Source organism: Podarcis tiliguerta, assembly GCF_965153285.1.
Source record: "Podarcis tiliguerta genome assembly, chromosome: 9".
Classification (NCBI taxonomy): domain Eukaryota; kingdom Metazoa; phylum Chordata; class Lepidosauria; order Squamata; family Lacertidae; genus Podarcis; species Podarcis tiliguerta.
The window spans coordinates 42,367-69,956 of NC_139542.1; the positions used below are offsets into that span (position 1 = coordinate 42,367).

The 27,590-nt window shown below is 56.5% G+C and overlaps 3 protein-coding genes across 7 annotated transcripts in view; 1 reads left to right on the forward strand and 2 right to left on the reverse strand.

The window, feature by feature from the left end:
* LOC310657504 (maestro heat-like repeat family member 5) overlaps positions 1–27,590 on the forward strand; it is a 132,222-nt gene that overhangs the window by 38,861 nt on the left and 65,771 nt on the right. The window lies entirely within an intron of this gene.
* LOC310657633 (THO complex subunit 6 homolog) lies at positions 12–6,043 on the reverse strand. 4 transcript variants are annotated; one of them, XM_083398587.1, is made up of 8 exons: positions 5,470–6,043; positions 4,851–5,094; positions 4,406–4,586; positions 4,198–4,304; positions 3,946–4,092; positions 3,711–3,791; positions 786–897; positions 12–425 (listed from the first exon to the last, which is right to left on the reverse strand). In XM_083398587.1, the coding sequence occupies exons 2-8, from the start codon at positions 5,076–5,078 to the stop codon at positions 175–177; spliced, it is 1,107 nt and encodes a 368-aa protein (XP_083254713.1). In that variant the 5' UTR covers positions 5,079–5,094; positions 5,470–6,043; the 3' UTR covers positions 12–174. The 4 variants fall into 4 exon arrangements, with proteins under 4 accessions (XP_083254713.1, XP_083254714.1, XP_083254716.1 ...); XM_083398588.1 differs by having other exon boundaries at positions 685–897; XM_083398590.1 differs by lacking the exon at positions 3,946–4,092.
* SEMA4F (ssemaphorin 4F) overlaps positions 7,229–27,590 on the reverse strand; it is a 34,256-nt gene continuing 13,894 nt past the window's right edge. The window contains exons 2-14 of the mRNA XM_083398345.1: positions 13,953–14,104; positions 13,558–13,617; positions 13,257–13,355; positions 12,919–13,012; positions 12,428–12,547; positions 12,160–12,302; positions 11,722–11,897; positions 10,835–10,976; positions 10,505–10,727; positions 10,301–10,413; positions 9,562–9,719; positions 9,060–9,124; positions 7,229–8,784 (exon numbers count right to left, since the gene is read on the reverse strand). Of these exons, the coding sequence (XP_083254471.1) occupies positions 8,159–8,784; positions 9,060–9,124; positions 9,562–9,719; positions 10,301–10,413; positions 10,505–10,727; positions 10,835–10,976; positions 11,722–11,897; positions 12,160–12,302; positions 12,428–12,547; positions 12,919–13,012; positions 13,257–13,355; positions 13,558–13,617; positions 13,953–14,104 (2,171 nt within the window). The 3' untranslated portion in view covers positions 7,229–8,158. The remainder of the gene's footprint in view (positions 8,785–9,059; positions 9,125–9,561; positions 9,720–10,300; positions 10,414–10,504; positions 10,728–10,834; positions 10,977–11,721; positions 11,898–12,159; positions 12,303–12,427; positions 12,548–12,918; positions 13,013–13,256; positions 13,356–13,557; positions 13,618–13,952; positions 14,105–27,590) is intronic.

Genomic DNA, 27,590 nt, shown 5'->3' on the forward strand with positions numbered 1-27,590 from the left:
CTGCCAGCCGCTTCTCCAGATCCAAGAAGCTTTTATTGCACAGATCCGAAGGAGGGAAGAGCCTCTGCTCCAGGCATCCCCTGGTCCAGACAGAACAAACAAGGGAAACTGAGGTAGGGAGGGCAGGGGGCCTGGGCAGGGCAAGGAGGGGAAAGGGGGTGGCACCCACCCACATCACCCCTGTGGCAAGAGGCAGCAGCTTGGCTCTGCCGCCCTGGCCGTGGCAGCGTGGGGCTGACGGCTTCCCTGCCCCTGAACCCCAGGGCTGGGCATCTGCAGGATGCTCTGCCTCTGCCTTCCAGGGCTCAGTGCAGCTCTGCCAAGTGAAGGTTGCCCCCTGCCCCAGCCACAGCCACAGCCTGGCTTCCGGGGGCAGAGGCCACCACATGGACGGGCTTGTTGGGCAGCAGAATCTCCCCGACCACCTGCCAGGAAGAGGGAGAGAAGAAGAGGGGGGTCAGCAAGGAGCCTGGCAGGAGGGAGGCAGGCAGGCCCCCTCCAGCAGGAGAAGCAGCCCAGGAGAGAAGCGACCGTTCAGGGCATGTGCCTTGTGTGGGGAAGGATGCAGGCGGACTCCACCCCTCACCCCCCCCATCTCCATTTTCAGCCCTGGGAGTGGGGCTGCCAGCAGAGGAGGCAACGTGACTCAGGAGGCGCAGGATCCTGAGCTGCTGGTCCTCTTACCTGGCCTGTGCCCGTGTGGATGGCGCTTGCCCCACTGGTCCCGCTGCCGCCAGCCAGCACCACGTCCCCCATGCAAAACTGGGCCGAGTAGAGGAACTCGCCCTGCGTGGGGCTGCAGGGGAAGGGCAGGGTTTGCCACAGGCGAGACAGGCGCAGGTCCCAGAGCTGGAGGGCATTGCGGGGCACCCACGAGCCAGTCAGGACCTGGTCTCCCTACGTGAGGAAGAGAGAAGCGCACAAGTCAACTCCGCTGAGTCTCCCTCCCGGGCTTCCTGGCTCAAAAGCATGTGCAGGCACACCCCCAAGGCATTAGCCCAAGTCCTCTCTGGTGGCCTCCTCTCTCTGGGAAGAGAAGAGCCTGTCGGATCAGGCCAAAAGGGGCCCAGCAAGCCCAGCACCCCTTTCTCACAGTGGCCAACGGCCCCCGTCCCTGCCATCCCTCCTCCCTCTCGGTGGGACTAAGAGCAGAAGCAGAGCCTGGTCCGTCAGGCCAGTGAGCCCGCTAGTCCCTCTTCTGGCAGCGGCCAGCCAAATGCCCCACAGGGAAACCCACAAGCAGGAAACCCTCCTCCGCCAGAGATAGCAACATGAGGAGATCAGTCGCTGAGCAGCCCTTCTCGCAATTCTTAGACTGCAGTTCTTAGATTGCACTCTTGAGGGTTCAGTTTCTTGTTTTAAATGTGCAAAGCCATGTGCATTGATGGTGCTATATAAATACATGTTAATAAAGTTAATCATGATGCCAGTCATTGGAAGGCCAACCAGCCTCTGTGGAGGAGTGCTTGCACCTGGCTAAGACTCCGCCAGCCACAGCTTTTCCTCAACTGCAATAGTTGCAGGGAACTCCCGCTTGGACTACTGCAATATGCTCCATGTGGGGCCACCCTTGAAGGTGTGTGGAAGCTGCACGGAGTGCAGAGGGGGCCACCAGCTCAACGAATGGAGCCCTTGGTCACCAATCCTAAAAGCACCAAGAACTACCATGCAAAGGCTGAAAGAATGGATGCTTCTTGAAAACACTGATGTTTTGGACTTGGAAGGTTTTAATAATGTATTTGGTTGGCATGCATACTTGTGGTATGATAAGGTTAAGGTTCATAAGGCCTTTAAGAACCACATTATCAGGAAAGCACTGTTTAATGTTTGGATAAGGTATAAAGACTTGTTAGAAAATAAAACCCCAAGATGGGTGTCACCAATGGAAGTGAAAGCACTGAAAAAACTCAATATGGAGGCCAAGTGGCCAAAGTATTGGGAAATTTTGGAGCAAGAGGGAGACAGGCTAAAACTGCAGAGTTTTGAAAAATTAAAAAACACAGTGAAAGATTGGCTCCATTATTATCAAATAATGGAGGCATATAAATTGGACAAAAAATTAGGCTTCCAGGTGGAAAAATCAAAATTGGAAACAGAATTGTTGGAACCCAAAGTCAAAAACTTGTCAAGAATGTATAACTTGCTGTTGAAATGGAATACTCAATATGAAATTGTGAAATCGGCCATGATTAAATGGGCACAAGATGTTGGACATAACATTATGATGGCTGACTGGGAACAGTTATGGACCACTGGTATGAAATTTACGGCATGTAATGCCTTAAAGGAGAATTTAATGAAAATGATTTATAGGTGGTACATAACACCAGTCAAGTTTGCAAAAATTTATCATCTGCCTGATAATAAATGTTGGAAATGTAAAGAAGTGGAAGGTACTTTCTTTCATCTTTGGTGGACGTGCCCAAGGATTAAGACCTTCTGGGAAATGATATATAATGAAATGAAAAAGGTATTTAAATATACCTTTCTGAAGAAACCAGAGGCCTTTCTCCTGGGCATGGTCGGCCAATTGGTGCTAAAGAAAGATAGAACCTTTTTTATGTATGCTACAACAGCAGCAAGTATACTTATCGCAAAGTACTGGAAGACACAAGAACTACCCACCCGGGAAGAATGGCAGATGAAACTGATGGACTACATGGAAATGGTGGAAATGACCGGCAGAATCCAAGACCAGGGAGAAGAGTCGATGGAAGAAGATTGGAAAAAATTTACAGAAATACTGCAAAATTAATGAATGTTAGAAGTATACTGGAATGAAGCTATATGGTTTTAGCAGAAGAGTTATTAAGAATTGTATGAATATTAAGTGTTAATGTGTTAAAGTGGAAAATTTAAAGTTAAATTGTGTTAGGATAAATTATAGAATAAAAATTGAAGAGGAGGGAAAGGATTTGTTGAACCAGATAATTTGAACTAGAATACAAAAAAGGGAGGAGCGAGGAAGTCGAGGAAATAAGCTAATGAAAGATTTAGATACAAAATTTGGATGTGTGTTTTTGGTTTTTTTTAATGTTGTATTGTTGTATTGTTTTGTTATTGTTTTTTATTGTTGATGTATTGTTTGTTGAATTCATGTATTGTTTTCCTTCATTGTTTTTCTTTTTATAATTATAAAATTTCTAATAAATTTTATTTTAAAAAAAAGAACTACCATGCAAAAACCTAAGTGGCTTGGGGTTGAAGGACCTCAGGGATGCCCCTTCCAAGAGGGACCACCTCAGACCTTGCACTTGGCAGGAGGAGGTCCTGATGGTGGGACTGCAGGCGGGGGGCGGGGGGGGGGGTACCTGACTGGTGCCGACCCTCCATAAGTCCATCTCCAGAGCGGCTTCCTGCTTGCGAAATGCCCCCATTCTTGGTGAGGTGGGCCTGTTTCCCTCCTTATGGACATTTAAGCAGGATGTTAAAGCATCTCTGTTCACCCAGACGCTTGATGCCTGAATTCCATCATTTCTGGCAACCTTGATATTATTTAGCAGTGAAAGTGTGTGATTGTTTAAACATATTTTAAAGTTTTAAACATATTTTAAAGTTTTTCTGTTGTAGTTTTTCTGTTCTGTCCAATGAGTAAATAAATAAAAATCTAGAGCATAAGAACCCCACTAGATAAAAGTGATGAGCCAGTGAGGCTCTTCTGAACCGCTGTGCCGCAGAGGGGGAAACCCAGCTCCCTTCCAGCTCCTCACCTTCACATCAATCCCGGGGCCACAGATGTGAGGCCCGTTGATCACACTCCTTGCACCTTTGGACACCCGCTTGTCCCACACCTGGCACAGGGAAGAGCAAAAGGGTGAACTGTGTATCCCCCTGTATGCAGGAGGCAGAGGGCGGTCCCCACTGCCCCGCCCCCCAGGTGCAGAAAAGCAGCGAGAGAAGGTCAGGAGCTGCACGTGCACACAAATTGCCTTCCCGAGGACTGACCTTGACAGAATTATCCCAGCCACCCGTCAGAAAGAGATGCAGCTCTGAGGGGTGGAAGCGCAAGGCAAAGATCCGCCGCGAGTGTCCGCTGAGGGGTGTGAACTCATCCCCGGCCATGAAATCTGGGGCATGCATGATGTGAAAGAGCTGCAGAGTGGGAGAGAAGCGTTAGAGGTAGGCGGACAAAGAGCATCCCACGGACCAAGAGGGTGCAGATCTCCAGATCTCAGGCCACCAGCACTGCAGGCTCACCTGGTTGGTGTGGCTGTCGTAGAGTCGGATATGGCGATCTTTGCCTGCGGTGGCAAAGGAGCTTCCGTCCCGGCAGAAGTCCATGGCGTTGATCTCGTTCTCCGTCTCTGGGGAGCAGAAGGAGAGGGGAGGTCCAGGGCAGCTGCAGGGGTCCCCCAGCCTAGGCCCAGTGCCTGAGGGCTGGACTCCCCACCCCACCCCACCATACCTGTCCAGGAAGCCAGAGGGTAGTGTGAGAGCAGGTCGTAGATGGAGATGGTGCCATCCGCCCCGGCAGCCAGCAACAGGCCTGGCTTCGCCCGGTGGAACTTCAGAGCAGTGACCGCTTGCCGTGTGCGGTGCCCCGGGAACAAGGAGGGGCCAGGCAAACCCCTGGAGGCATCCACCAGCTGGGGGAGGGAGAGGAGGGCAGGGTAGATGGGGCCCCATGCAGAAAGGGGGGCAGGAATTTCGGCTGTCTCTCCACCCACTGGGCTAAGGTGGGGAGAGCCCAGGGCGGCTCAACTGCCCCCTTGGGCCACCCAGAGGTCTCCTCACCCTCAATCTGCCAGCAAGAGCCCCTCAGGCCAACCCCTTCCACATCTTCCACCCTGCAAGCCCTTTGGCCGAGGTCTGCAGGACCCACTTGGGGGCTGCCCCCTGTCCCCGCTCACCTGCACAGAGCCGTTGCCAAAGCCAGCTGCCAACTGCCCGCCACCCGGGGCAAAGCAGAGGCTGTAGATTCCATGCGCATCCTTGCCAAGGGGCACTTGCCGCAGGCAGGCCAGGCTGCTGGGGCAGCAGGAGTCCCCCTTGGCCGGCCACACCCCGTCCTTGCCGCACCCGCTCACCACCAAGTCCCGCGAGACCTGCAGAGCCTCCGCCAGGCGCCGGTGGGCCATGAGCCCTGGGAGATCCCTGGGGGGAGAGGGAGCGGAAGAGGGCGCTCGAGGTCAGAGGCAGGGGGCAACGGGAAACACCCCCTACCCCACGGCCGCAGGGGCAAAGGGGCCTGGCGGGGGGAGCCATGGGGGGTCACACGCTCCCCCAGCCCCTTCCAAGGGGTCCGGCCCGCTCCCCAGCCAGGCTCTTGCAGGATCAGACGGGGACGCAGAGCCGAGTCCCGCCTGCTGCGCTTCACTCCCCCTTGGGCGTGGAGGCTCCCGCTGCGGCTTGGCCCGCCCTTCGGCGCCGCGTCCCGAGGCCGCGAGTTCCGCAGGCGAGCCGCTCCGTTGGGGAGGTGGAGAGCGAGGGAGGATGACGTCACGGGACCATCACCGCCTTTCGGCTCACCTGCCCGCCTCGAGCGCCTCCTTCAAGCGGTCGCCTTGGCAACGGACGCGCCACCGCCCACCGCCACGCCCCCAGGAGGCGTTCCATTTCCTCTCATTGGCTGGTGGCGAGGAAAGCGCCGCAGCCGCTGATTCGACCTTGCGGAGCAGCGCCGCCTCTTCGAAAGGCGATTGGCTGGGAGTTTCTCGTCGAGAGAGAGCGCGCCTCGGCTCCGGGACGCCGTCGCTCTCCGTTATTCGCGCCGGGCGCCTCCCTGGCCTCCTTCCTGCCACAGAGAGGAGGAGGGAAAGCACCTCCGCGGCGCTCCCGCCTCAGCATCCGGATCCCGAGATACGCCCCGGAAGAAGAAGCGGACACGCCGTGGCCCACAGAGATAGAAACAGGAAGAGGAGACGCCTCCATCTGACTTCCGGGTTAAACTGCCTTGTTGTTTTCCTTGCTCCCAGAGAAAGGGAGGTCGAGGGGCGGGAGGCGAGTCCCGGCTGCACCAGCAGGAAGAGAAGCGGGCAAAAAGGCCGCGAAGGGCGAAGATTCGGAAGCAAAGGCGGCGCCGCAGTCATGGCGGAGCCGGAAGTGGCTCAGGGGCAGCCGGAGGGTCGCTGTCACGCGACGCGAGCGTGAGGGGGCGGTGCTTAGGCTCGTCCCTCCGCCCCACAGCTGCGCCTCCTGCTGGCCGGGAGGTGGAGCTGAGGGGGCGCTGCGGGAGCCGGGCCGCATCACCGAAGTACAAGGCTGGAAGGGGATCCCGGAGGGCATGTAGCCCAACCCCGGGCAGGGTGCGGCTGGTCGGCGGCTTTTCCGCTTGCGTTCTCCGCCCCGCGGGAGCCTCAGTGGGTCGACCCTCGTGGAAACAGCAGAGGCGGCGAGCAGAGCTCAGCGCCTCCCGCGTGACTTGGGAGAAAAGTCCCCCCACTGTTCCGGGAGGGAGGATGCAGGCCCAGCTGGGAGGGGCTGTTCTTTGGGGCAAAGGGCTGCAGTCTTTCCCCTAACGACAACCAGGCGGGAGTCGCACCCTTGGTACACAAAAGACACAATTCCCCTTCGAAGCCGGAAGCTGGCTTGATTGTGTAACAGGCGGGGTCAGGAGAATCATCGCTGCATAAAAATTCAGGCCCCTTCTGCAGAGGTGGCGCGGTCCTCTGGCAGGGCTTCTCCAGATTGGCCTACATGACCCTTGGGGGTCCCCTTCCGACTGTCACACTTTATGTGGAACCTGTGCAGAGGAGGGCAACCAAGATGATCAAGGCTCTGGAAACTAAGCCTTACAAGGAGTGCTTGAAGGAGCTGGGTATGTTTAGGGGGTGGGACTAGATGATCCTTTGGATCCCTTCCAATTGTGCCAACCAGGTAGCTCTGGTGAATTTCAAACAATTGGGCACAAATGCACTTCAGAGCAGGTGAAGAAACATGCCTTGGAGACAGACACAAAGGCTCTCTGAAAGGCTGCAGAACAGGCAGTTAAGGGGGTGCTGTGGCAGGCCAGGCAGGAGGGTTCACAGCCTAGGCTCCCCGCTGCAACGTGGCTTGTTTGGGATTGTGGCCAGGCCAGCAGGGGGAGGGGTGCTTCTAGCACAGGCCACCCCCACCCCCCACTGGCCAGGCCACCCCTCCTCCTACTAGATGGAACTAAAAACATAAGCAGGGCCTGCTGGGTCAGACCACTGGCCCACCTAGAGCAGCATCCTGTTCTCACAGCTGCCAAGCAGCAGCCTGTGGGAAACCAGCAAGCAGGATTCAAGCACAAGAGAGACTGGGCTCCTAAGTTTCATCCCTTTTAATAAGTCACAAAACCAAGAAATTAAAACAACCAAAATACAACAGTAGGAGAGCACAACACCCGTTTCACAGAAAGATGGTCCCTGGTACAGCTTCTTAGGAAACAAAAACCCTGTGGGACATCAAAGGGGGGGGGGGGAGGCAGAGATCCAGGATATGAGATCAAAGGGGGTACACATTTGGCCACATTCAAAAGGTGGGGAACTACAGAGTCTGTGTCCCTCCGAGACTGAGCAGGAGGGCGGTATTCCAAAAGGTCCTTTGCTCCCACACGGAGCATCCTTCACATTTATCAGTCTGAATCTGCTAGGAAGGGGGGGGGGGCAGTCTGCCTGCCTTCTTCTGTCCAAAGAGCAGCTGCAGGGATTGAAATGGAGGTGGGTGGTGAGGGGAACAGGTCACCCCCCAGTAAACATTCCAGGTGCTGCTGCTGCAGCTGGCAAGGGGGCTCCATGTGCCAAGGCACCGCCCCTCACTGGGCACTTTGGCACGTCCTTCACAGCAGGTCCCAGGGCCAGGCGCTCACGGCCCCCTCGGGCAACATGGCTGAGCCTGAGTGGCTCAGGCAGAGTGGCAGAAGGGCCTCTGCAGAGAGGGCGGCAGGCAGGCAAACTGAACTTTCCAGTACGCATCACACAGGCACAGTCAGGGGCTTCTCCAGGCCCTGGAAACCAGCCCTGCGGCCTCTCTCACAGCCCCCTGCTTCTCCCTGGCCACCAGAAAGCCAGGGGGACCCTCTGGTCTCCCAACATAGGAAGGAGTTGCTCAGCCTGGCCTTCTGCCAGGAGCAGCAGCAGCCCAGCTGGCCCCCAAACAAACTTGCCCTGGCCCCAGAGAGATCTCAGCAGCCTGGCTGCAGTGGGGCAGCCACTTCCAGAGAGCCATCCGGCAAGAGTGAGCTGGACGCCCCCTTCTAGATGGAGGTTTCATCACACTTGGCCAGGGGGACCCCTGCCAGGTAGATGCGGGCCTGCTCCGTGTCCAGCTCGTTGATGTAGAGGTGGGGGTAGCCATTGAGGCTGCCGTTCTTCTTGCTGTTGGCCAGCGGGTGGCGCTCATCCTCGGGGGAGCTGGGTGTCTGGGGCTCGTGGCTGCAGCTGGTGGTGGTCGACTGCATCAGGTCCAGCCCGTTCCGCTCGCGGCAGATCAGCTCCCGCTGGAGGCGCTCCCTCCGCCGCCGCTCGTGCACGAGGAGGCAGCCGCTGCTCACCAAGACGCCCAGCACAAAGCAGAGCACCCCCACCAGGACGCTGTAGCTGCGCTCCTCTGAGCGAGAGGCACTGCTGGCCTCCCGCCCGCCAAGCACCAGGCTGTAGGCAGCCACCACCCCGCCCACCCCACGCTCTGTGCAGCGGCAGGTGTACTCGCCCAGCGTGGCTGCGGCAGCCGTGAACTCCAGCCCATCCCTGCGCAGGACGTAGGCGGAGGTGTCTTGGGAAGGCCTCTGCCACTCGCAGCTGGACCAGGCAGACTGTGGGGCGCAAGGCAGGACCACGCGGGCAGACAGGGGGGCCAGGATTTCGACCACCGGGGCAGCCTCTGTCGGGGAAAAGGCAGGCAAGGGAGTCAGAGGGCAGCAGGAACTGGGGAGCGGGTGGAAGCACCAGGACAGCCCATGAGCAGAGGCTGAGGTGCCCATCCCTCCAAATCTTCATACTGTGGCAGCTGATGCCCAGGCGGCACCCCACCGAACCACCTTCCCCGCTTCACAATTCCCCCTCTAGCCCCCCACAGGTCATCTCTCCCGCCCCACAGCTGACTGTCAGAGGGAGCTCCCTGGGCACTTCCTCTCTGCAGGAGAAGGTCGGACGCACCTGCAAGGCCTTCCTCCGTGGGGCACAGCGCCAGCACCTTGGTTGCCGTCATATCCTGGACCAGGCTGAGGAGAGGGAAAGGGGGCAGTTGCTGAGCAAAGCAGCTGGGCAAAGAGGCAGCCTTCCAAGGGGCCCAGCACCCAACGAGCCTCCTGCTTTGAGAGAAGGCTCTGCTTGCTGCCCGCTGGCTGTGCACAGTGATGTCCTTTTAAAATGTGGTTGGGGGGGCTATTGGGTTGGTTTTATATCTTGATCTTATTTTATGAATCGCCCTGAGACCCCCGGATATAGGGCAGTATATAAGTTCAATAAATAATAGCAATAATGTCCGTGGTGACCTCCCCAACACTGGCTGGCAGCAGAGCCTATCCCTCCAGGCTCCCCCAACTCCAAGCAGAGGTGCTCCTGAAGCTGCACCTAGAATGGCCTGCCGGCTGCATTGGGGCCCTGGCAGCTCTGCTTTTGCAGTTGGGCCCCCAAGCCCCCACCCTCACTCACTCACCCAGCCTGCCCGTGGTGGTCCCTGCAGGCCCCCTGCTCCCTGCTCCAAGCACAGGCTGGGTCTCTGGCCAGGACACACTGCTGGCATGTCCTGTACGTGGCACAGGTGGAGGTGCTGATCTGGGTCACTTCGCTGTCAGAAGCCACAAAGAGCCAGTTCTGCAGAGGAAGCAAGAAGAGAGAGTTGCTCATTGGGAGATTGGGGGGGGGTCCCAAGGAGGGAGTCTGCAAAGATGCATGTGAGGAAAAGGTCCCTCAGGTGCGCAGCATCTCCCACATGGGGCCAGCTGTGGCCATTGGGGGGCAAATGCGGAGCAGCCGCCACCGCCCAAGTGCTGCACTGGCCATTCTGCAGAGACAGAGAAGCAGAGTTGGGAGGATCAGGAACTGTTCCCTTTCCAAGAAGGAAGGAGGGGCAGCTTTCCCTGTTCACTCCACAGGCCGCCATCCTGGCTGTTTGGAGAATGCTCCTTCCAGGGCAGTTCACAGCCCCCCCCCCCCCAAAAAAAAGCTGCTTTGGCAACCAGTGAGCTCCCAGTTCAGCTTCCCACTGTCTGGAAGGGGCCACGAAGGGCTGGACCCTGAAGAGGAGCCAGGCTCCCCCCTTCCTCCAAAAGGAGGGCAAGGAAGGCCAAGTCCAGCCCTTTTGGATGGGGGTCCCAGGGCCAGAGAGAGAAGATCCCATTGGCCCTTGTCCCCCTTGAGCCTTCTGGGCCAGGCCAGACCCACCGGCCACTCACCTGGTGGAGCTGCAGGTTGCGGATGGGCTGAGGCTCAGCAAACAGCTCCAGGTCCTCTATCACCTGGGAGGTTTCTTGGCTGGTCCTGACCACCTTGTGCAGGTGTCCGTCCTCTGGGGGAGCAGAAGGGCAGTTCAGCCTGGCCCCCTCTGATACCTGCCTCCCCACTTGGCATGCCTACCTGCTGCCCAGCCACCTCCTTACCTGTTCCCAGGTACAGGACATCATACTCTTGCCCAGAGAGCGCCCTGACCCGGTGGGCAGCCAGCCGGCAGTACTGGGTGTTCAGCTGGACCAGCAGCGGAGAGCCCTGCTGCGGGTGGACAGGCTCGTCCATGAGAGGATGGTCACGAACAAAGGTCAGGACTCGGTCTGGGAGGGCCAGCGTGGACCCGATCCCCTCCAGCTTCAGGCTCTTGGTGACACACTGAGGGGAAGAGAGGATGGGGGGCTCAGGATCGGGGGGCTTTGCTCAAGCCCAGGGGACCCAGGCCACCCAGCACCCAATGCAGCACCCCCCTGGGCCTCACTCACTGCCCCCGGCCGTGGGTCAGGAACGTTGTCCTGCATGACACTTGTCCACTTGTCGCAGTCGCGCCGGAACTCCTTGAAGCGTCCAGCCATGGCCCTCTGGATATCCTGCAGGCCGTAGGCGCAAATGGCACTCCCCTCCTTCCTGAAAGGCACCAGCAAGGCAGCCTCACTCAGGGGGGCGGGGGGAGTGGAGCCCTGCTCTGCCAGCTGAGACAGCACCCCCCAGCAAAGCAGCCTCCCCCTGCCAGGCCTGCCATTCTGCCACTGGGCTTCCCCTTTCACCTCCATCTCGGCCCCCAATGAAACTGGCTGGGAAGGAATCCAGGAAAGTCGAGAGCAAAGTCCTCCATTATGCAACCCAGAAAGGATTCGTGGAGACTGACCCCAACCACCAAGCAGGGATGGCTTGGAAAGGAGCAAGGAAAGAAGCTGGTTGCCAGTTGTGTGTCACAGCAGGTGAGCGGAGCCCCCATTTCCAAGGGCTGTCTACCTCTGAAACCTCTGCTAAGCAACAAGCACAGGAAAGAGGCAGCTGGCATTCAGGTCCAGCTGTGGGGCTTCCCCTCTGGTCTGATCCAGCAGCCAATCCTTGCAAAGGCATCCTGCCACTCCTTCCGCCTTCCAGAAACAGACCAAGCCAAGTCCTGCTCCTCCCTCTTCAGTGCTGGCTGCCTCTGCCAAGGCTGGCTGGCACTGTGCCCAGGCGTGGCAGGCAGGACAAGGTGTCCCAGCAAGAGAGAAGCAAGAGCCCATGTTGATGTTGCCGCCTCACCCCCCACATCTGGGCAGAGAAAAGCCTGCCTGGTGGAGCAGCCCAGAGGGAGGCACCTTCCCTCCTACCCTGCCCACCCCAAAGGTGGCCTTGCCATGGGTTTCGCCTCCCTCACCTGTGGGCTGCAAAGACCCCATAGAAAACGGTGGCGTTCCAGTTGTCTGACGACAAAGTGACCACGTCCTTCAGGATGCCAAAGACGGTGCCGCTCTGAGGGTCTGAGCAGACCAGCTGCGTCTTGAGGAAGGTGGTCCACCTCTTCTGCAGCGTCTTCTGGCCTCCCAAGTCTCCCTGCAGACAAGTGGGCAGAGATGGTGGGGGCAATGCAGGCACAGCAAGGAGCCCCCACCCCAGCAGACATTTTGGGTTGGGGGAGATGGTGCGGGGGGACTGAGCCAAGGTGGTTGGGGCAAAGAGTGGAAGGCCGGCTGAAGCAGGAAGTGGGTCACAGCCCCATAAGGAAGGAGGACATGGGGCTTCCAGGGAAGAGGGAGAACCAGCTGGGCACCAGGCCTCAGCCCCAGAGCCCCCCGCCCCCCATCAGGGCACTGACCTTGCAGACTCTGGCCACGCGCGCAACCTTGACTTTCTCGTAGAAGTCGTACTCGCGCGCAGTCTCCGTGAAGAAGAAGTAGATCTTGTCATCTTCACCGTTCTCACTCTCCCGCACAAAAGCCGAGGCCACAAATTCAGGATCTGGGCAGTGGAAGAAACAAGCAAAGCTCCATGCAAGGACTTCTCCAGCCCCCCCCCCCCGCCAGGCCCTGATCCCAAGACACCACCCTGCCCAACCACAGCAGCCGCTGCCTTCGCCAGCTCACCATTCAGCCAGGCCACGGAGTTTTCTGTTCGGATGAACTCTGTAGGGTTCCCTGTGGCTCTGGAGATGATGGGCTCCGTGGCCAGGAAGTTGTTGACTGTGGCTGCGTACAGGACACCATCTAGGGGGCAAAGAGGCATAGCAGGAAAGGGCAAGACATGGGGGGTGGGAAGGGCCACCTCAAGGCTTCATTGATGGGGGTGCAAGTGGCCACACCCCAGCTGAACGGCCAGGCTGAAGACGAAAGGGGAGGAGCCAAGAGGGGCAAAGGCCAGGGCAGCTACATCCATGGCAAGGAGGAGCCAGAAGGGCAACTGGACGAGGGCAGGGAAGGATCAGGCCCCCACCCCACAACAGAAGCAGGAACAAGGGACTTGGCACTCCCCAGCCGCCCACGGAGGCCCCTGAGGTGGCCCCTGGCTTGTGGGTGCTTCACTGTTCTGCCAGACCCTCACAAGCCCCCCCCCCTTGATGCGCCCCTCCCCCCCATACCTGCCATGATGGCTGCAGACGGCTGCAGGGGCTCAAAGGGGCACTTCCCCCGACCGCTCTCCTGCCGCTCCACAGTGCGGAAGTCGCTCACTTTCTGCAAGAGAGGAAGGACCCCCCAGCCATGTCTGCACGTGAACGGCATGGAAGGGGGTGTGGGGCCCCTACCCTCTGAAACCCTCCAGCAGGTGCCAAGGGGTTTTGCGGAGTTGCCCCTCCCCAAGGCTGAAAGACATCTGTCCCAGTCAGGGTGGAAGCAATACAGACCCCCCCCCCCCAAGTTGAAGGGTAGCGCTTGCAAGACACACACACACACACGGCTGAGCCAGGCAGCCACTCACAATGTAGCCACATTGGGGGCTGAAGGAGAAGGTCCCACAGACAAAGAGGTGCGTCTGGTTGGCAAACTCCAGGATGCGAATGAAGTTGTGGCATTCGGCCTGGGAGGCGAGAGGGAGGCAGCCGTCAGCCGGGTGCGAGGGGGAGAGGCCAGGAACCCCCCACCCTCCTGGCCTTGGGGGGAGCCTTTTGCTCTGTGGGGCTCCAGGATATGGGCAGCTCCACAGCAACACTCAGAGCCCTCGGGAAGATGAGGAGGAAGAGGCCAAGGATCCCCCCCCCCCAGCCCCCAGCAGCACTTACCTCTTTTTTCCCTTTCAAGGTGCAAGAGATCTGGAGATTCTCAGGCACATTCCAGGCTATCTGGAAGACAGTGAAGAAAAGCCCCAAGGCTTCCAGTGGCCATCTTCCCCTCCCCCACCAGGGGACCCTTCCTGCCCCATGCAGAGGGGCTTGTGATCCCCACCCAAGCAAGGGAGAGGCAGGCAGGACCACCATCTGATGCTCCTGGCCCAGCAGAGAGGCACCTTGGCCAGGATGGCAGAAACACCTCCCCCCCCCCCCAAAAAAACCCCCACCCCTGCCTTGCCCCGCCCCAATTGCTCCCTGCCCAAGCGACAGAGGTAAAAGGAGGGCAGGGGCCACAGGACTCCGGCTGCCCAACCATCCCATGGGGACTCGGCTGCCACCCAGCTCACCTTCTTGGCCCCCTGACTGATGGTGCCCACAGGCAGGGCGAGGAGGGTGTCCTTGGCGCCCACGTAGAGCGTGTGGGATCGGGGATCCACCCGGAAGGTGCTGTAGTTGGAAATGGCCTCGTGAGAGAATCGCTGCACCAGACCCTCCACCTCTGCAAAGAGAGCACCTGCGGGTGACTGGCCGGCACACAGCACCCAAGGCATATGCCAGGCATGGGGGCAGCAATTCAAAGGTGGGGAGCAGCCGAAGACATGCAAGCCCCCGGCCAGTGCCAGGAGGGGCCAGCTCTGCCCCCCTCCCCACAGTGCACTGAAAGACGCAGCATAGGAGAAGGGGTCGGGGGGGGCAGGAGTGCCTCCTTTAGCCCTGGGGAGGCATCGCCCCAGAGCCTCCATGCCCACAGGGCTTGTGTGCAGCCCTGGGCAGAGAGGGGACTGGGCACGTCCAGACAGGAAGGCCACCCTCCCTCCCATGTTACTGGGTGTTACTGGGTTATTGTTCTTATTTTGACTTTATATATTGTGATATTTTCTGTGAAATGCCCAGAGACATCCAGCTATAGGGAGGTATAAAAATTCAGTAAAAATAAAATAAAATAAATGGTGGCAGCAAGCATCACCTCCAGCCTCACCCTCCAAGGAGTGGGGCCACAGCCTGTGCCAGCTGCACCCACCCAATGCCAGCCATGCCTGGGTGCCACCTGCCCTATGTCCAGAGCTGCCCGGGCACAGAGGCAGCCGCCACGCTCCGCGCCCAGTCCTGGACCACTTGCAGGGTTCCCTGAGTAGCTCATCCGCAGCCTCTTGAGCCAAGGGAGGACTCAGCAGGTGACAGTCCTCTGGCCACGCTGCGCTCACCCCGAGAAGGGCTGCAGGCTCCCCTCATCTCCTGCTGTGGGGCCTGGCTCTCAGCGACTGGCTGGATGTGGGGCACCACAGGTTCCTGCTTGCTGTGGGGTGGGGGTCCCTGGGGTGGGGAGCGAGAGAGGGGCCTCATGGGGAAGGGCTGGGCTTTTGCTGCAGAATCAGCCACTTTCAACAGGATGTGCTTTAATTGCTGCTTTCCTTTCCTTCTTCGCATAGCAGCTGGTGGGGTCCCTATTTTGCTAGAAAAGGCAAAGAGAAAGGCCCAACAAAGAGAAGGCTGTTGGGGGGCAGTTATCAGGACATTTCCCAGCCCCCCTCAAGGAGCAGGAAGAAAAGGGGCAGCGCTGCCAGCAGGAAGCTTCCAAGAAAGATTATTAGGCTGACCTTTGGCAGCCACCACTTCGCAGCAAACATCCCAGGAGGCTCTTGGCAGGGGAAGGGCGTTGCAGGAAGAGCCAACAGAAAAGGGCAGCAGCACAGAGACTGCCTGCCAGTCGCCTTCAGGGACTGCCACCCAGGTGGGCAGCTGGTGACACTTGCAGAGGAGACCTGAACCTCCCAACCCTCAGCTTCACCGGATGCCCAGAACTCCCAGGGTTAAGAGAAAGAGAGGAAAACATTGTTCTGCCCATGTTCTCCCGGCCAGGCCTGGCTCTGCGCACCTCTTCCATGCCCCACTTCCCTTGCCTTTTCCCTAAACGAAAAAGTCCTTTCCTCACAGGAGAGTCACCCCCCCCCCCCCGCACGCAGTTCTGCAATATTTCTGAGGGGAGGCAACCAGACCTTCCTTCAATTTCCTTGCACCCAAAGGCCACTGCTCCCCTCCCTTCCCGTTTGTGTGCATGCAGAAGTGATGCAGACAAGACCTGTCCCTCCCCATCTGACAAGGTCCAGTGCTGCTGCAGCCAGTGAACTGGTGGGAATGGGGTGGCCTGCCCCCCACCCACCCCAGGCACTCCCTTCGTGGGCCCACTCCAGAGGATCTAAGGTAAAGGACCCCTGGATGGTTAAGTCCAGTCAAAGGCGACTCTGGGGTTGCAGCCCTCATCTCGCTTTCAGGCCAAGGGAGCCGGCGTTTGTCCACAGACAGCTTTCCGGGTCATGTGGCCAGCAGGACTAAGCCGCTTCCGGCCAACGGGACCCGTGATAGAAACCAGAGCGCACAGAAATGCCGTTTACCTTCCTGCTGCAGCTATACCGATTTATCTACCTGCACTGGTATGCTTTCAAACTGCTTCCTTGTCAGCGCACGGAGACTCAAGGCTGAGGGCGGGTGGGGCAGCCTGTGAGGGGGCTGGCGCCTCAGGGCCTGGCCTGGCAGGCATTGTCTGAGCACAAGCACGCAGAGAGCCACAAACAATCACATCTTTTGAGAGCAGAAATCTGAAGGAGCAGCCAGAGGCCAGAGCAGCGCTGCAGAAAGGCTTCTGCACTAACCGCCTTGCTGAGAGTGGGGGGAGAGAGGCAGGGGCAGCTGCCACCATCGTCCCCGGCCAGGCCAGATGCTCCGCGGTGACAGCAGGCCGTGGCCAGAGTGGCATGCAAGGTGGCCAGGCACAGCCAAGTCCCCCATGGCTGGGTTGGCAGGGAGCGGCGGTGGCTCTGTAGCCAGGCTGGGGCTCAGGCAGCAAAGCCTTGGGCTGGGCCCACATTCTTCTGGCTCAGGGCTCAATGCCCCAGCCCAGGGCCCAGATAATCCCACGTGGCCATCCAAGGCAGGAAACCATCTTTCCACACCTTGTTTTGAGCCCACTCCCACAGCACAAGCCATGGGCCTCCCAGGGGCAGGGCCTCCCTGCCTCACCATGCTGCCCCACGGAAGGAGGGCCCCTCTCCCAACCAGCCCCCACCTCCATCCGGGCTCTGCACGCCACGTCTGCCACCAGAATCTACCATGTGAGTTAAATAGCCTTTCTTCAGAAGCCATCGAAGTTGCCGAGAACTACAACAGCCCCCCCCCCATCTAGTCCAGCATCCTGTTCTCCTAGATGCCTCTGGAAAACCACAAGCAGGATGTGAGAACGAGAGACTTCTCTCCTCCTGTGGTTTCCAGAAACTGGCCTTCAGAGACATTACTGCCTCTGCCTCTTATCTATCTGAATCTTCCAACATTCAGTTTCACTGGATTCTGTCCCTGGTAGCTGAGGAGGAACAGAGTCACCAGGGCTAGGGGCCTCCGAGAGCCCTCTCCTCCGCCATGAATTTGTCTAGTCCTCTTTTAAAGCCATTCAAGCTGGTAGCCATCACTGCCTCCAGCCGCCCTTTACAAAAGGCCTGAGATGGTGAAGTCCAGCCATTGCTGGAGTTTGAAGTCAACAGAAACAGATGGAGAAAACTAACAAAAGGAATTTCAACAGAGATTAAATGTAAAATTCTGCACTTAAGCAGGGAAGAATAAGCTGATGGACAAAAAACAGGATGGGTGTCATCTGGCTGATAGAATCAGAGAATTGGGAGGAACCTTAAAGGTCATCCAGTCATATAGAAAGGAACTCAGGGTTTCGGAGGAGACCACAAGTTACAGAATGAGTCAGCTGCAGGATCCGGCAGCCCAAAGGCCTGACGCTGACCTGTCCTAATGGACCCACTCACTTTTGCTTAGCCTTGCCATCTCACCTAAAGGGCCAAGTCTAGGGCTGGACAAATGGGAAAGTGTCCAGAGGACGGCCGCAAGGATGGGGGGCTGAAGACAAAATTCTGTCGGTGGGAAGCTGTGAGAGATGCTCCACCCAAAGAAGGGGCGACACAACAGCCACCTGCGGGCATTGGAAGCGCTGCCACTTTGCAGGAGGATGGAGCAGATCTGCTTTCTGCTGCTGAGGGTTCAAATGACAAGGGAGAGAGTGTGTATTGAGACCCAACCCTAGGAAGGGTGAGCCACTGGCAAAGGAGCAGATTCTGCCTGGGAGCCACGAAGGGGGGAGGATTTAGAGACTGGAGAGCCACCCGTCTGGGATGTGGACTCTCCCCCATCCCATCTCTGGAGGTTTTCAACCAGTGAGGGGGGGGCGACATCTGCAAGGACTGCTGTAGCTGCAAGGATCCTGCTCTGCTCTCTGCGCACATCTGTCATCTATATTAAAGCGGCAGCAACACAAGTGGGACAAATGGAGGCAGTGGCCTTTGCCTGAGTCAGACCCCATTGTCCATCAAGCTCAGCACTGCCAACACTGACTGGCAGCAGTTGGGGCTTGAACCTGGAAGCTTCCACACAGAAAGCAGGTTCTGAGCCAAGGCCCTTTGCAGGGGGGTCTGCCTTGCAGCACAGGGCCCCCTCCCCATTGCAACCATATCAGGGGGGGGGTCTGCTACTGATCCCCAGGTTGAGCCAGTGAGAGATCAGGGCCCAGGCAAGGCAGGCAGGTGAATGAAGAAGTGGAAAGAAGAATCAGTAGATATTGGGGGGCTTCACAATGAGGGAAGGAGGGTCCCTCAAAAGGTGTTCTGCTCTGCTTGGGGGCCATCCCCCCCCCACAACAGAAGCAGAACCAAGGGGCCTGGCACCCCCAGCCAGTCTCAGAAGCACCTGAGGAGAGATCCAGAGCTGGAAGGACCCAGAGCATGTGGGGCTCCCCTCTCCTTGAGTCCCCCCCCCCATCCTGCCCCTTTTCCACAACACCCACAACTGCTTCTCAAAGCTCTTCAGCTCCAGGAAGGGCCATCTGAACAGCATGGGGGGTTGCATTGAGGGGGGGCTTGAAGACTCACTGGAGACAAAGGGAGTTGCCCCCGCCCAGGAAGGAATCAGGGTCAAGTCTGCCATTTCAGCAGCCTTCAAGTAACCACTGAGCCCCACCCCAAGCACCCCCCCCCCAGCAAGAGCCTGTGTGGGAAGCACCAGAGTGTGGGAACTTGATCTCTGTGGGTGATGGCAGTTCCCGGCAGCAGATAAGGCGGCCGCTGGCTTTGCTCGGAGAAATCCCTGCCGCTAATTAAAGAGGAACCTCCGCGGCTGCAAGCAGTCAGATGCCGCACAACGGGCAAAGCAGTGCTGGGGGCTCTGGCGGTCCCAGAGAGGCAGCCCCACAGGCCCGGGGGGGGGGGGCGTTTCACAGCAAAGGGCCCTTCCCCATTGCAGGGCTGCCCTGCTGAAGCCAGAGGGAGAGATCCTGCATCTGCTCAACACAGGCAGGCCAATGGAGGGCATGCAGCCGCAGAGAGGAAGCAGGCCCCATTCCACTTTGCAGAGTAGGCCAGGCAGCTGGAGGGAGTGGGGCCAAGGAAGCAGCTCCCCTGCAAGAAGTGCCAGGGCCCCCCACCCCTCAAGACCACCCTCTGACCACCCCCCCTGTGCCAGGCACTCCCCAGTGCCAAGAGGGACTCCCCACCCACAGCCCCACCCATCTGCCGGTGGCTTGTTCCCGACACCTGGGCGGCCCCGTGAACATGCCAGAGAACCAGCCTCCCCCTGGGGCCTCTTGCCGGCTGGGTTCCTCCCTTCTCAGGGATTGCCAGCCGCCACTTAAACTAGCCCCGGGCCACAGTCAGATGCACAGGCCACATCATTCCGCCTAGGCAAGAACGTCCCTGCCCGCCTGGCCAAGGAGCATCACCCGCCTGGCCACTGCGGAGGAAGGCGGAGGATCTGCCCCCGTCTGCAGGCAGGCCTGGGGAGCTACACAGGAGGGAACACCCCAAAGCCACGGGAAAGGAGGACCCAGAGACCCTGTAGCCCAGGACAAGACCATCGGCGGCTGCCAGGAGGGTCGGTGGAGACATCTGCCTGGGCCCTGCAGGGCTGCTGCTGCCTGCCCGTGCTGAGCTACAGGGACCCCAATGGCTAAGACTTGGCTTAAGGCAGCATTCCTACACTGAAAGGTTTTGCCTCCTTGCTAAAATCTATTGATGTACAGAATTCAGTCCATTTTGGCTCCTGATTCTGCAGGTATTTGCGGTTCCCTGTGCAGCACTGTTCAGTGGCTTGCCTAAACCCACAGCCCTGGAAACCTGGCACAGGCCCCCAGCCATCACAGCACGCTGCCAGGCAGTGACCAGGAGAAGAGCCCTTGCTACAGTGACTCCTGCCCAGACAATGGGGCCCCTCCCTGCAGAGGCTCCTGCTGCCCCACGTCTCCTCAGCACCCCAGAGGAGGAACCCTGGAGGTGGTCAGATCAGGCAGGGTAAGGGAGCCAATCTGCCCCAGCCCAGGCCCCTTTCGGAGCAGCCCCAGGAGAGAGCCCAGCTGGGCACCCCAGAGATCCCGGCCTCCGCCCTCTTGCAGCAGAATCCCGGCACTCAGCCCTGCCCTTTCCCGGCAAGCAGCTGAGCACCCAGCTGGATGTGGCCCCACATTCCACGGGGGCTGAGCTGCAGGGCGGCCCCTTCACAGCCCCCAGACAAACACCCCAGTGTGCTCCAGGGGCAGGAGGCCAAGGCTAAGGGCCTCAGGCACAACACAGAGACAAGGCAGGCCGTGTGTGACCAGAGGCCGGGGGGGGGGGGCAGGCCAGGCTCCCCAGTCGGGTGGGAAGCGGCCGAGTCCTTCCCTGAAGAGAAGCAAGGCCTCACCCCTGCCAGGCATGCAGCCTATCCCCACTGCCCACAAAGCCCAGCCAGGCTTGTTCCCTTTCGGAGGACACTGGGCACCTCGGCTCAGCTCTCCCACCAGACCTGGCTTCTGGGAGGAGGGCAGCCCTGATCCAGGCAAGCCCTTGCCAAGGGAGCAGGCCCTCAGGCTGCCGATGTGAGGATGCCAGTCTACATGCAGGGAGTCAAGTGTAGGGCCTGCAAGGTGGGGCCCCTAAAGACATTTAGTCCTGGGGCCCCAAATGCCCAGGGTGATCTTGAGATGGAGAATGAACTCGGAGAGGCCTCCCAAGGAGGAAGTGCTGCAGCCATGGGCAATTTCAATTAGACCAGCACTGTCTGCGAGAATAGCTGGCCAAGGAACCAACCAGAGACAGGGCGATCTTGGGCTTAATCCAAAGTGGTTCCCAGCACTTGGTGTGAAATGTTAGGTGTTGTTGAATGGACTGAGAACAGTGACCCAAGTGCTCTCCCATTTGAGATAAGCATCAACAGGCACGTTTGACTTCAAAAGAAGAAACTTTCCCCAAATGAGGGGGCTGTTAAAAAGGCCATGTAAAAAGGGCCTTTCGCTCTGGAATGCCCGGGGGTGTTTCAAAGCCACAATAATGAAAGCTAATATCTCCATATATCCGCAGATCAAGGAAGGCCAAGAGGATGCCAGCATGGTGAATGAGCAGAGTCAGAGCAGCTTCCCTGAGAAATGAGGCAAAAAGGGAACACACACTTTGGCCCAAACCTCTGGCCCACCCGAGAGTTCTCAAAGAGCAAAAATGTGAAATGGCAGAACAGCAAACACAAAAATGTCCCTTGTCCCTCAGATCAGCCTCCATTTCTGAGGACTGGAACATGACCAACACAGACCAGTTTTTAAAAAGAGATCCAGGAGGATCCTGGAAATTACAAACCGCTTAGCTTAAGTGGTGGAACATATTGTCAGAGACACAATGACCAAGCAGATAGCAGAGCAGGCAGGACTGAAGCAGGGCGGATACTGGGGAGAAGCTCCTGCCTGCCAGGCTGTTCTTGGGGTTCTCTGAAGAGTATCTGCAAGCCACGGACTGAACGGATCCAACAGACACGACACTTCAGATGTCAGCTACCTGCCAAAGACTCCAGAGGAAGAAGAGGAGAGGGAGCCCAGGAACTGCTTAATAAGCAGGAAGCAGAGCGTGGGAATACATTCTCCAAAAGGAGGGATGTAGAAAGTGGAGTCCCCCAAAGGTCCATATTGGGACCAGCGCTTTTGAACATATTCACTGGGGACTCCCGGCAGGGGCTCGGGTGTGGGGCAAGTAAAGGGAAGAACTGGGAGCCTTAAAATGTGCTCCCTGTTGTTGGGGGAGGGGGGCTTGGATTAGGCACTAAACAGAAGCTCCTGTGGGAATGGGTCCTCCCTGGAGTCCCCAACTGGAGCTCTCCAGTATAGCAGGGCTTGAAGCAAGTGCTCAGCAGCTAGGCTAGGAAGTCTCCCTCTGCTGTGGGAGGAAGCTGGGAATCGCCCTCAAGTCCTGCACGGGAACTTCCACCCACTGGCTGGCTAGCCAAGCCCCCAGTGGTCTGATTCAGCAGCAGTCAGGTTCTCCTGATGGTCTTATAAACCAAGCCAGAAGCAAGGGGGGGGGCATTGGCCCATCGCACCTGCCTTGCCCTCTGGCAGAACAAGGGAGAGGGATTCTCCTCCACTCTGTTTGCTCCCTGAGATACCAGGAGGTTAATGCACAGAGAGAAAAACAAGAACTGATCACATCAGCTGTGTTTGCTGCTTCATCTTATGTGAGTTGAAAATTATAAAAAAAGGGGGGGGAAAGAAAATAAGTAACAGTCTTGAGCATTGGTATAAGGCTTTAGAGTGTGCTAAGCACTTCCTGTACATCATCACACTTAGCCATCACTAGGGTAAAGCAGGAAAGTCGTGATGCTGCCTGAGGCTACTTAGTCACTTCAGGCCAGAAGTGAGATTTGAACAAGAGACTTCCTTCTCCTGGGCCCCCTGCATTGCACTAAAGTAGGGAGGAATGCAAAGTTTCTAGATGCGCCCCCTGCCCTGGCTCATGTCTGGAATGCACTGAGTAGGACTGAGAGCCTCTAGGAGCATAACTAAAAATGCAGGGCAACTCAAGCAACCACAATGTCCTCAAGGAGGAAGCCAGAGCAGTTGCTGGGAAGGAACCAATTAGAGGACATAGCCGGACTTGCAAGGCGCAGAGGGAACCGAGCGTTCTTCATGGCAGCCCTGGGCAAACACAGCCAAAACAACCGGCGGCAGAATCAAGCCAAAGAGATGCAACACTTGCAGAACTCTTTGCTGCAGGATTTTATATGTTGCTGTGCATTTTCAGCCTGCCCTTCACCATGCAGTCCAAGGGTGGATGACGGACAACACATTACAAGAAGCAAACTATGAAACACAGAAATGTTACAAGACCATAAACGAACTGAATCAAGAGGAGTCAGAAACAGAAACAACACTATGATGAGAGGAGGGATATTCTGATCTCATCCTCCACCCCAAAAGGCTCATTGTTACCTAACATGACATGAATACAGTAATAAGGGCAGGTGCTGCTGGGTGCCAGGAAGGGCATCCCACCATCTCAGGGGCCACCAGGAAGAAGAGTCCCCCCTCTCTCTCATACACCCCCCCCAGTGGAGCTGCCAGCAAGGCCTCCCTGCAGACCCCAACATCTAGGTGGGTCTGGACAGATGTTGCTGCTTCAGGTGTTTGGGGGCAAGTCAATGAGGGCTCTGCATGCCAACGGAAGCCACAGAAGATTTGAAAATAGACACACACTTGTTACATTTGGAAAATCTTAATAAAAACATATTTAAAAAGCAAACAGAAGCCACAGAAGCACTTTGACTCAGGCCCTCAAGCACAGCACCAACCAGTCCTGGTATAATATGTGTCTTCTGCATAGTCTTCAAGGGCAGCCCCACAAAGAGCACATTTCAGCGGCCGTCTATTGAAGGGACCAGGTTGCGGGTGGCTGCAAGTGGATGGTGCAAGAGCATCTCCCTTCCATAGCTGGACCTGCACAGTATAGGATCAAGCCTGTCAATGCCTATTCCAGGAAGCAGGACCTGGGAGCAGCCCCTCCCTGCTTGGGATTCCCAGAGGCCTTTGGGGCCTGAGGCTGCCAGTTGCTGGGCATCCCCAGACAGAGCATGGCTGTCATGGCAGGAGCCACCTCTAGTCTCATCCCCCATTAATTTGTCTTAGTTCTCTTTTAAAGCCCCCCAAGGTGAGGATCATCACTACAGCTTGTGCCAGTGAAGTCGAGTTTGACCACATGCTGCTTGCTTGTCATTTGCTGTTTTCAATCGGGTCTGCATAAAAGGCGGATCTACACGGATCCTCATGGATCCTCCACTTTTTTAAAAATAATTCCAACAAATGCAGTGTCAAATCACACCTAGAAGGCACACCTACAAAGTGGACTATAAAAAACGTGGATCCAACACTTTGCCGCGCTGCAGCACCACAAAAACATGGATCCGAGGCACGGATCCTCATGAATTCATATGATTTTTATATAGAAACAAAATAAAAACACCATGCTACTGTAGACCACATCTTAGTCTGTAGGAGGAACCAAAAAAATCACGCATCCACTGTTTCGTGGTGCCGCAATGGCGCAAAAACATGGTTAAAAACACGGATCCTCATGAATCCTCATGATTTTTGCACTAGATCATCCCAAAGTCACCATCAGATCAATGATCATGGCCATGGGCACAGCATCCACCACAAAAATCACGGATACACGGCTTCCTGGCGAAACCGTGGCCCAAAAACGTGGTTTTGCAGCACGGATCTTCATGGATCCACACGCTTTTTGCATTGGGCCAACCCAAACTCACCGTCAAATCACATATCATAGTCAGGGGCACAGCCAACACCACAAAAAACTCGGATCCATGCCTGCCTGGACACGCCCTGGCCCCAAAACGTGGTTCCGAAGCACGGATCCTCATGAATCCTCATGATTTTTGCATTAGATCAGCCCAAACTCACCATCAGATCAAACATCATGGCCAGCAGCACAGCATGCAACACAAAAATCACGGATCCACAGCTTCCTGACCGTACCGTGGCCCAAAAACGTGGTTTTGCAGCACGGATCCTCATGGATCCTCACGATTTTTGCATTGGGCCAACCCAAACTCACCATCGAATCACACATCATGTCCAGGGGCACAGGCTGCACCACAGAAAACACGGGCCCACGGTTATCTGGCCACTCCGTGGCCCAAAAACATGGTTTTGAAGCATGGATCCTCATGGATCCTCACGATTTTTGCATTGGGCCAACCCTAACTCACCATCAAATCACACATCATGTCCAAGGGCACAGACTGCACCACAGAAAACACGGGTCAACGGTTATCTGGCCACTCCGTGGCCCAAAAACGTGGTTTTGAAGCACGGATCCTCATGGATCCTCACGCTTTTTGCATTGGGCCAACCCAAACTCACCGTCAAATCACACATCATGTCCAGGGGCACAGACTGCACCACAGAAAACACGGGTCCACGGTTATCTGGCCACTCCGTGGCCCAAAAATGTGGTTTTGAAGCACGGATCCTCATGGATCCTCACGCCTTTTGCATTGGGCCAACCCAAACTCACCGTCAAATCACACATCATGTCCAGGGGCACAGACTGCACCACAAAAAACTCGGATCCACTGCTTCCTGGCCACTCCATGGCCCAAAAACGTGGTTTTGAAGCACGGATCCTCATGGATCCTCACGCTTTTTGCATTGGGCCAACCCAAACTCACTGTCAAATCACACATCATGTCCAGGGGCACAGACTGCACCACAAAAAACTCGGATCCATGGCTTCCTGGCCACTCCATGGCCCAAAAACGTGGTTTTGAAGCACGGATCCTCATGGATCCTCACGCTTTTTGCATTGGGCCAACCCAAACTCACCATCAAATCACACATCATGTCCAGGGGCACAGACTGCACCACAGAAAACACGGGTCCACGGTTATCTGGCCACTCCGTGGCCCAAAAACGTGGTTTTGAAGCACGGATCCTCATGGATCCTCACGCTTTTTGCATTGGGCAAACCCCTAACTCACCCTTTATTCAAAGATCTTGTATATAACCACAGATCTGACCACAAAAATCATGGATCTACAGCTTTGTGGCGCTGGCTAGATGTTTCCCTGGATTTATTGACCTGTTTTTAGGCGTGTGAGTTTGGAAGAAATAAACAGCGTCACCTGAATCTCAATCCATTAAAGATGGTCAACATGGCACATTGACTTTGCCAGCTATAACACCTTTGTGGTTCTGACAGTCAAACTCCACCAAAAAGGCAGGATCTCTGGTGGCTTGCTACCTGTCAGGAAACTGCCATCGGAGCGGGAAGCGGAGAGGAGTCTCCAGGACGATGGTGGAGAGGGTACCAGTAGGGGGAGAGGTAGCCCATCCACGGATCCTCATGGATCCTCCACTTTTTTAACAATAACTCCAACAAATGCAGTGTCAAATCACACCTGGAAGGAAGGACTACAGACTGGAGTATAAAAAACGTGGATCCAACACTTTGCCGCGCTACAGCACCACAAAAACATGGATCCAAGGCACGGATCCTCATGAATTCATATGATTTTTATATTGAAACAAAATAAAAACACCATGATACTGTAGACCACATCTTAGTCTGTAGGAGGAACCAAAAAAATCACGCATCCACTGTTTCGTGGTGCCGCAATGGCGCAAAAACATGGTTAAAAAACACGGATCCTCATGGATCCTCATGATTTTTGCACTAGATCAGCCCAAAGTCACCATCAGATCAAATTTCATGGCCATGGGCACAGCATCCAGCACAAAAATCACGGATCCACGGCTTCCTGGAGACACCATAGCCCAAAAACGTTTTGAAGCACGGATCCTCATGGATCCTCATGCTTTTTGCACTGGGCCACCCCTAAATCACTGTCAAACATCATATCATAGCCAGGGGCACAGCCTGCAGCACAAAAAACTCAGATCCATGCCTGCCTGGCCATACCGTGGCCCAAAAACATGGTTTTGAAGCATGGATCCTCATGATTTTTGCACTAGATCAGCCCAAAGTCACCGTCAAATGACACATCATGGCCATGGGCACAGCATGCAACACAAAAATCACGGATCCACAGCTTCCTGGCGAAACCATGGACCAAAAATGTGGTTTCGAAGCACGGATCCTCATGGATCCTCATGCTTTTAGCATTGGGCCCGCCCAAACCAACGGTCAAATCACACATCATAGCCAGGCACAGCCTGCACCAGAAGAAACTCAGATCCACGCCTGCCTGGCCACACCGTGGCCCAAAAACGTGGTTTCGAAGCACGGATCCTCATGGATCCTCATGATTTTCGCACCAGATCGGCCCAAAGTCACCAGCAGATCAAACATCATGGCCGTGGGCATAGCATGCACCACAAAAATCACGGATCCACGGCTTCCTGAAGAAACCGTGGACCAAAAACGTGGTTTTGAAGCACGGATCCTCATGGATCCTCACGCTTTTTGCATTGGACCACCCAAACTCACTGTCAAATAACACGTCATAGTCAGGGGCACAGCCTGCACCACAGAAAACTCAGATCCATGCCTTCCTGGTCATACCATGGCCCAAAAACCTGGTTTTGAAGCACGGATCCTCATGAATCATCACACTTTTTGCATTGGGGAACCCCAAATTCACCCTTTATTCAAATATCTTGTAGATAACCACAGATCTGACCCAAACATCATGGATCTACTGCTTCATGGCCCAGGCCAGATGCTACCCTGGATTTATTGGCCAATTTTTAGGTGGGTGTGCTGGGATGGAGGAAACGGAGTCGGCTGAATCTCTATCCAATAAAGATGGGCGTCCAATGGCTGGGCCAGAATGATTTCGATTCGGTTTGCCAGCTCCCAGCCTTCATGGGGCGCAATAGTCACCTGTAGCCTCCATCAGGAGTCCCAGTATGATCCTGGATGCTTCTGTCTCTATGGAGGCATTGGTCAGAAATGTAGCAAAGTGCCATTTTTTAATCTATGTCAGGTTAGGCGATTGGTACCGTACCTGTCCCTTTCCAACCTAGCCATGGTGATCCATGCAGTGGTCACCTGCAGACTAGACTACTTTAACTTGCTGTACACCTGAGCCGGGGAGGGCAGGGTATAACTGCGATAGAGAGAGAGAGAGTGTGTGTGTGTGTGTGTGTGTGTGAGAGAGAGAGA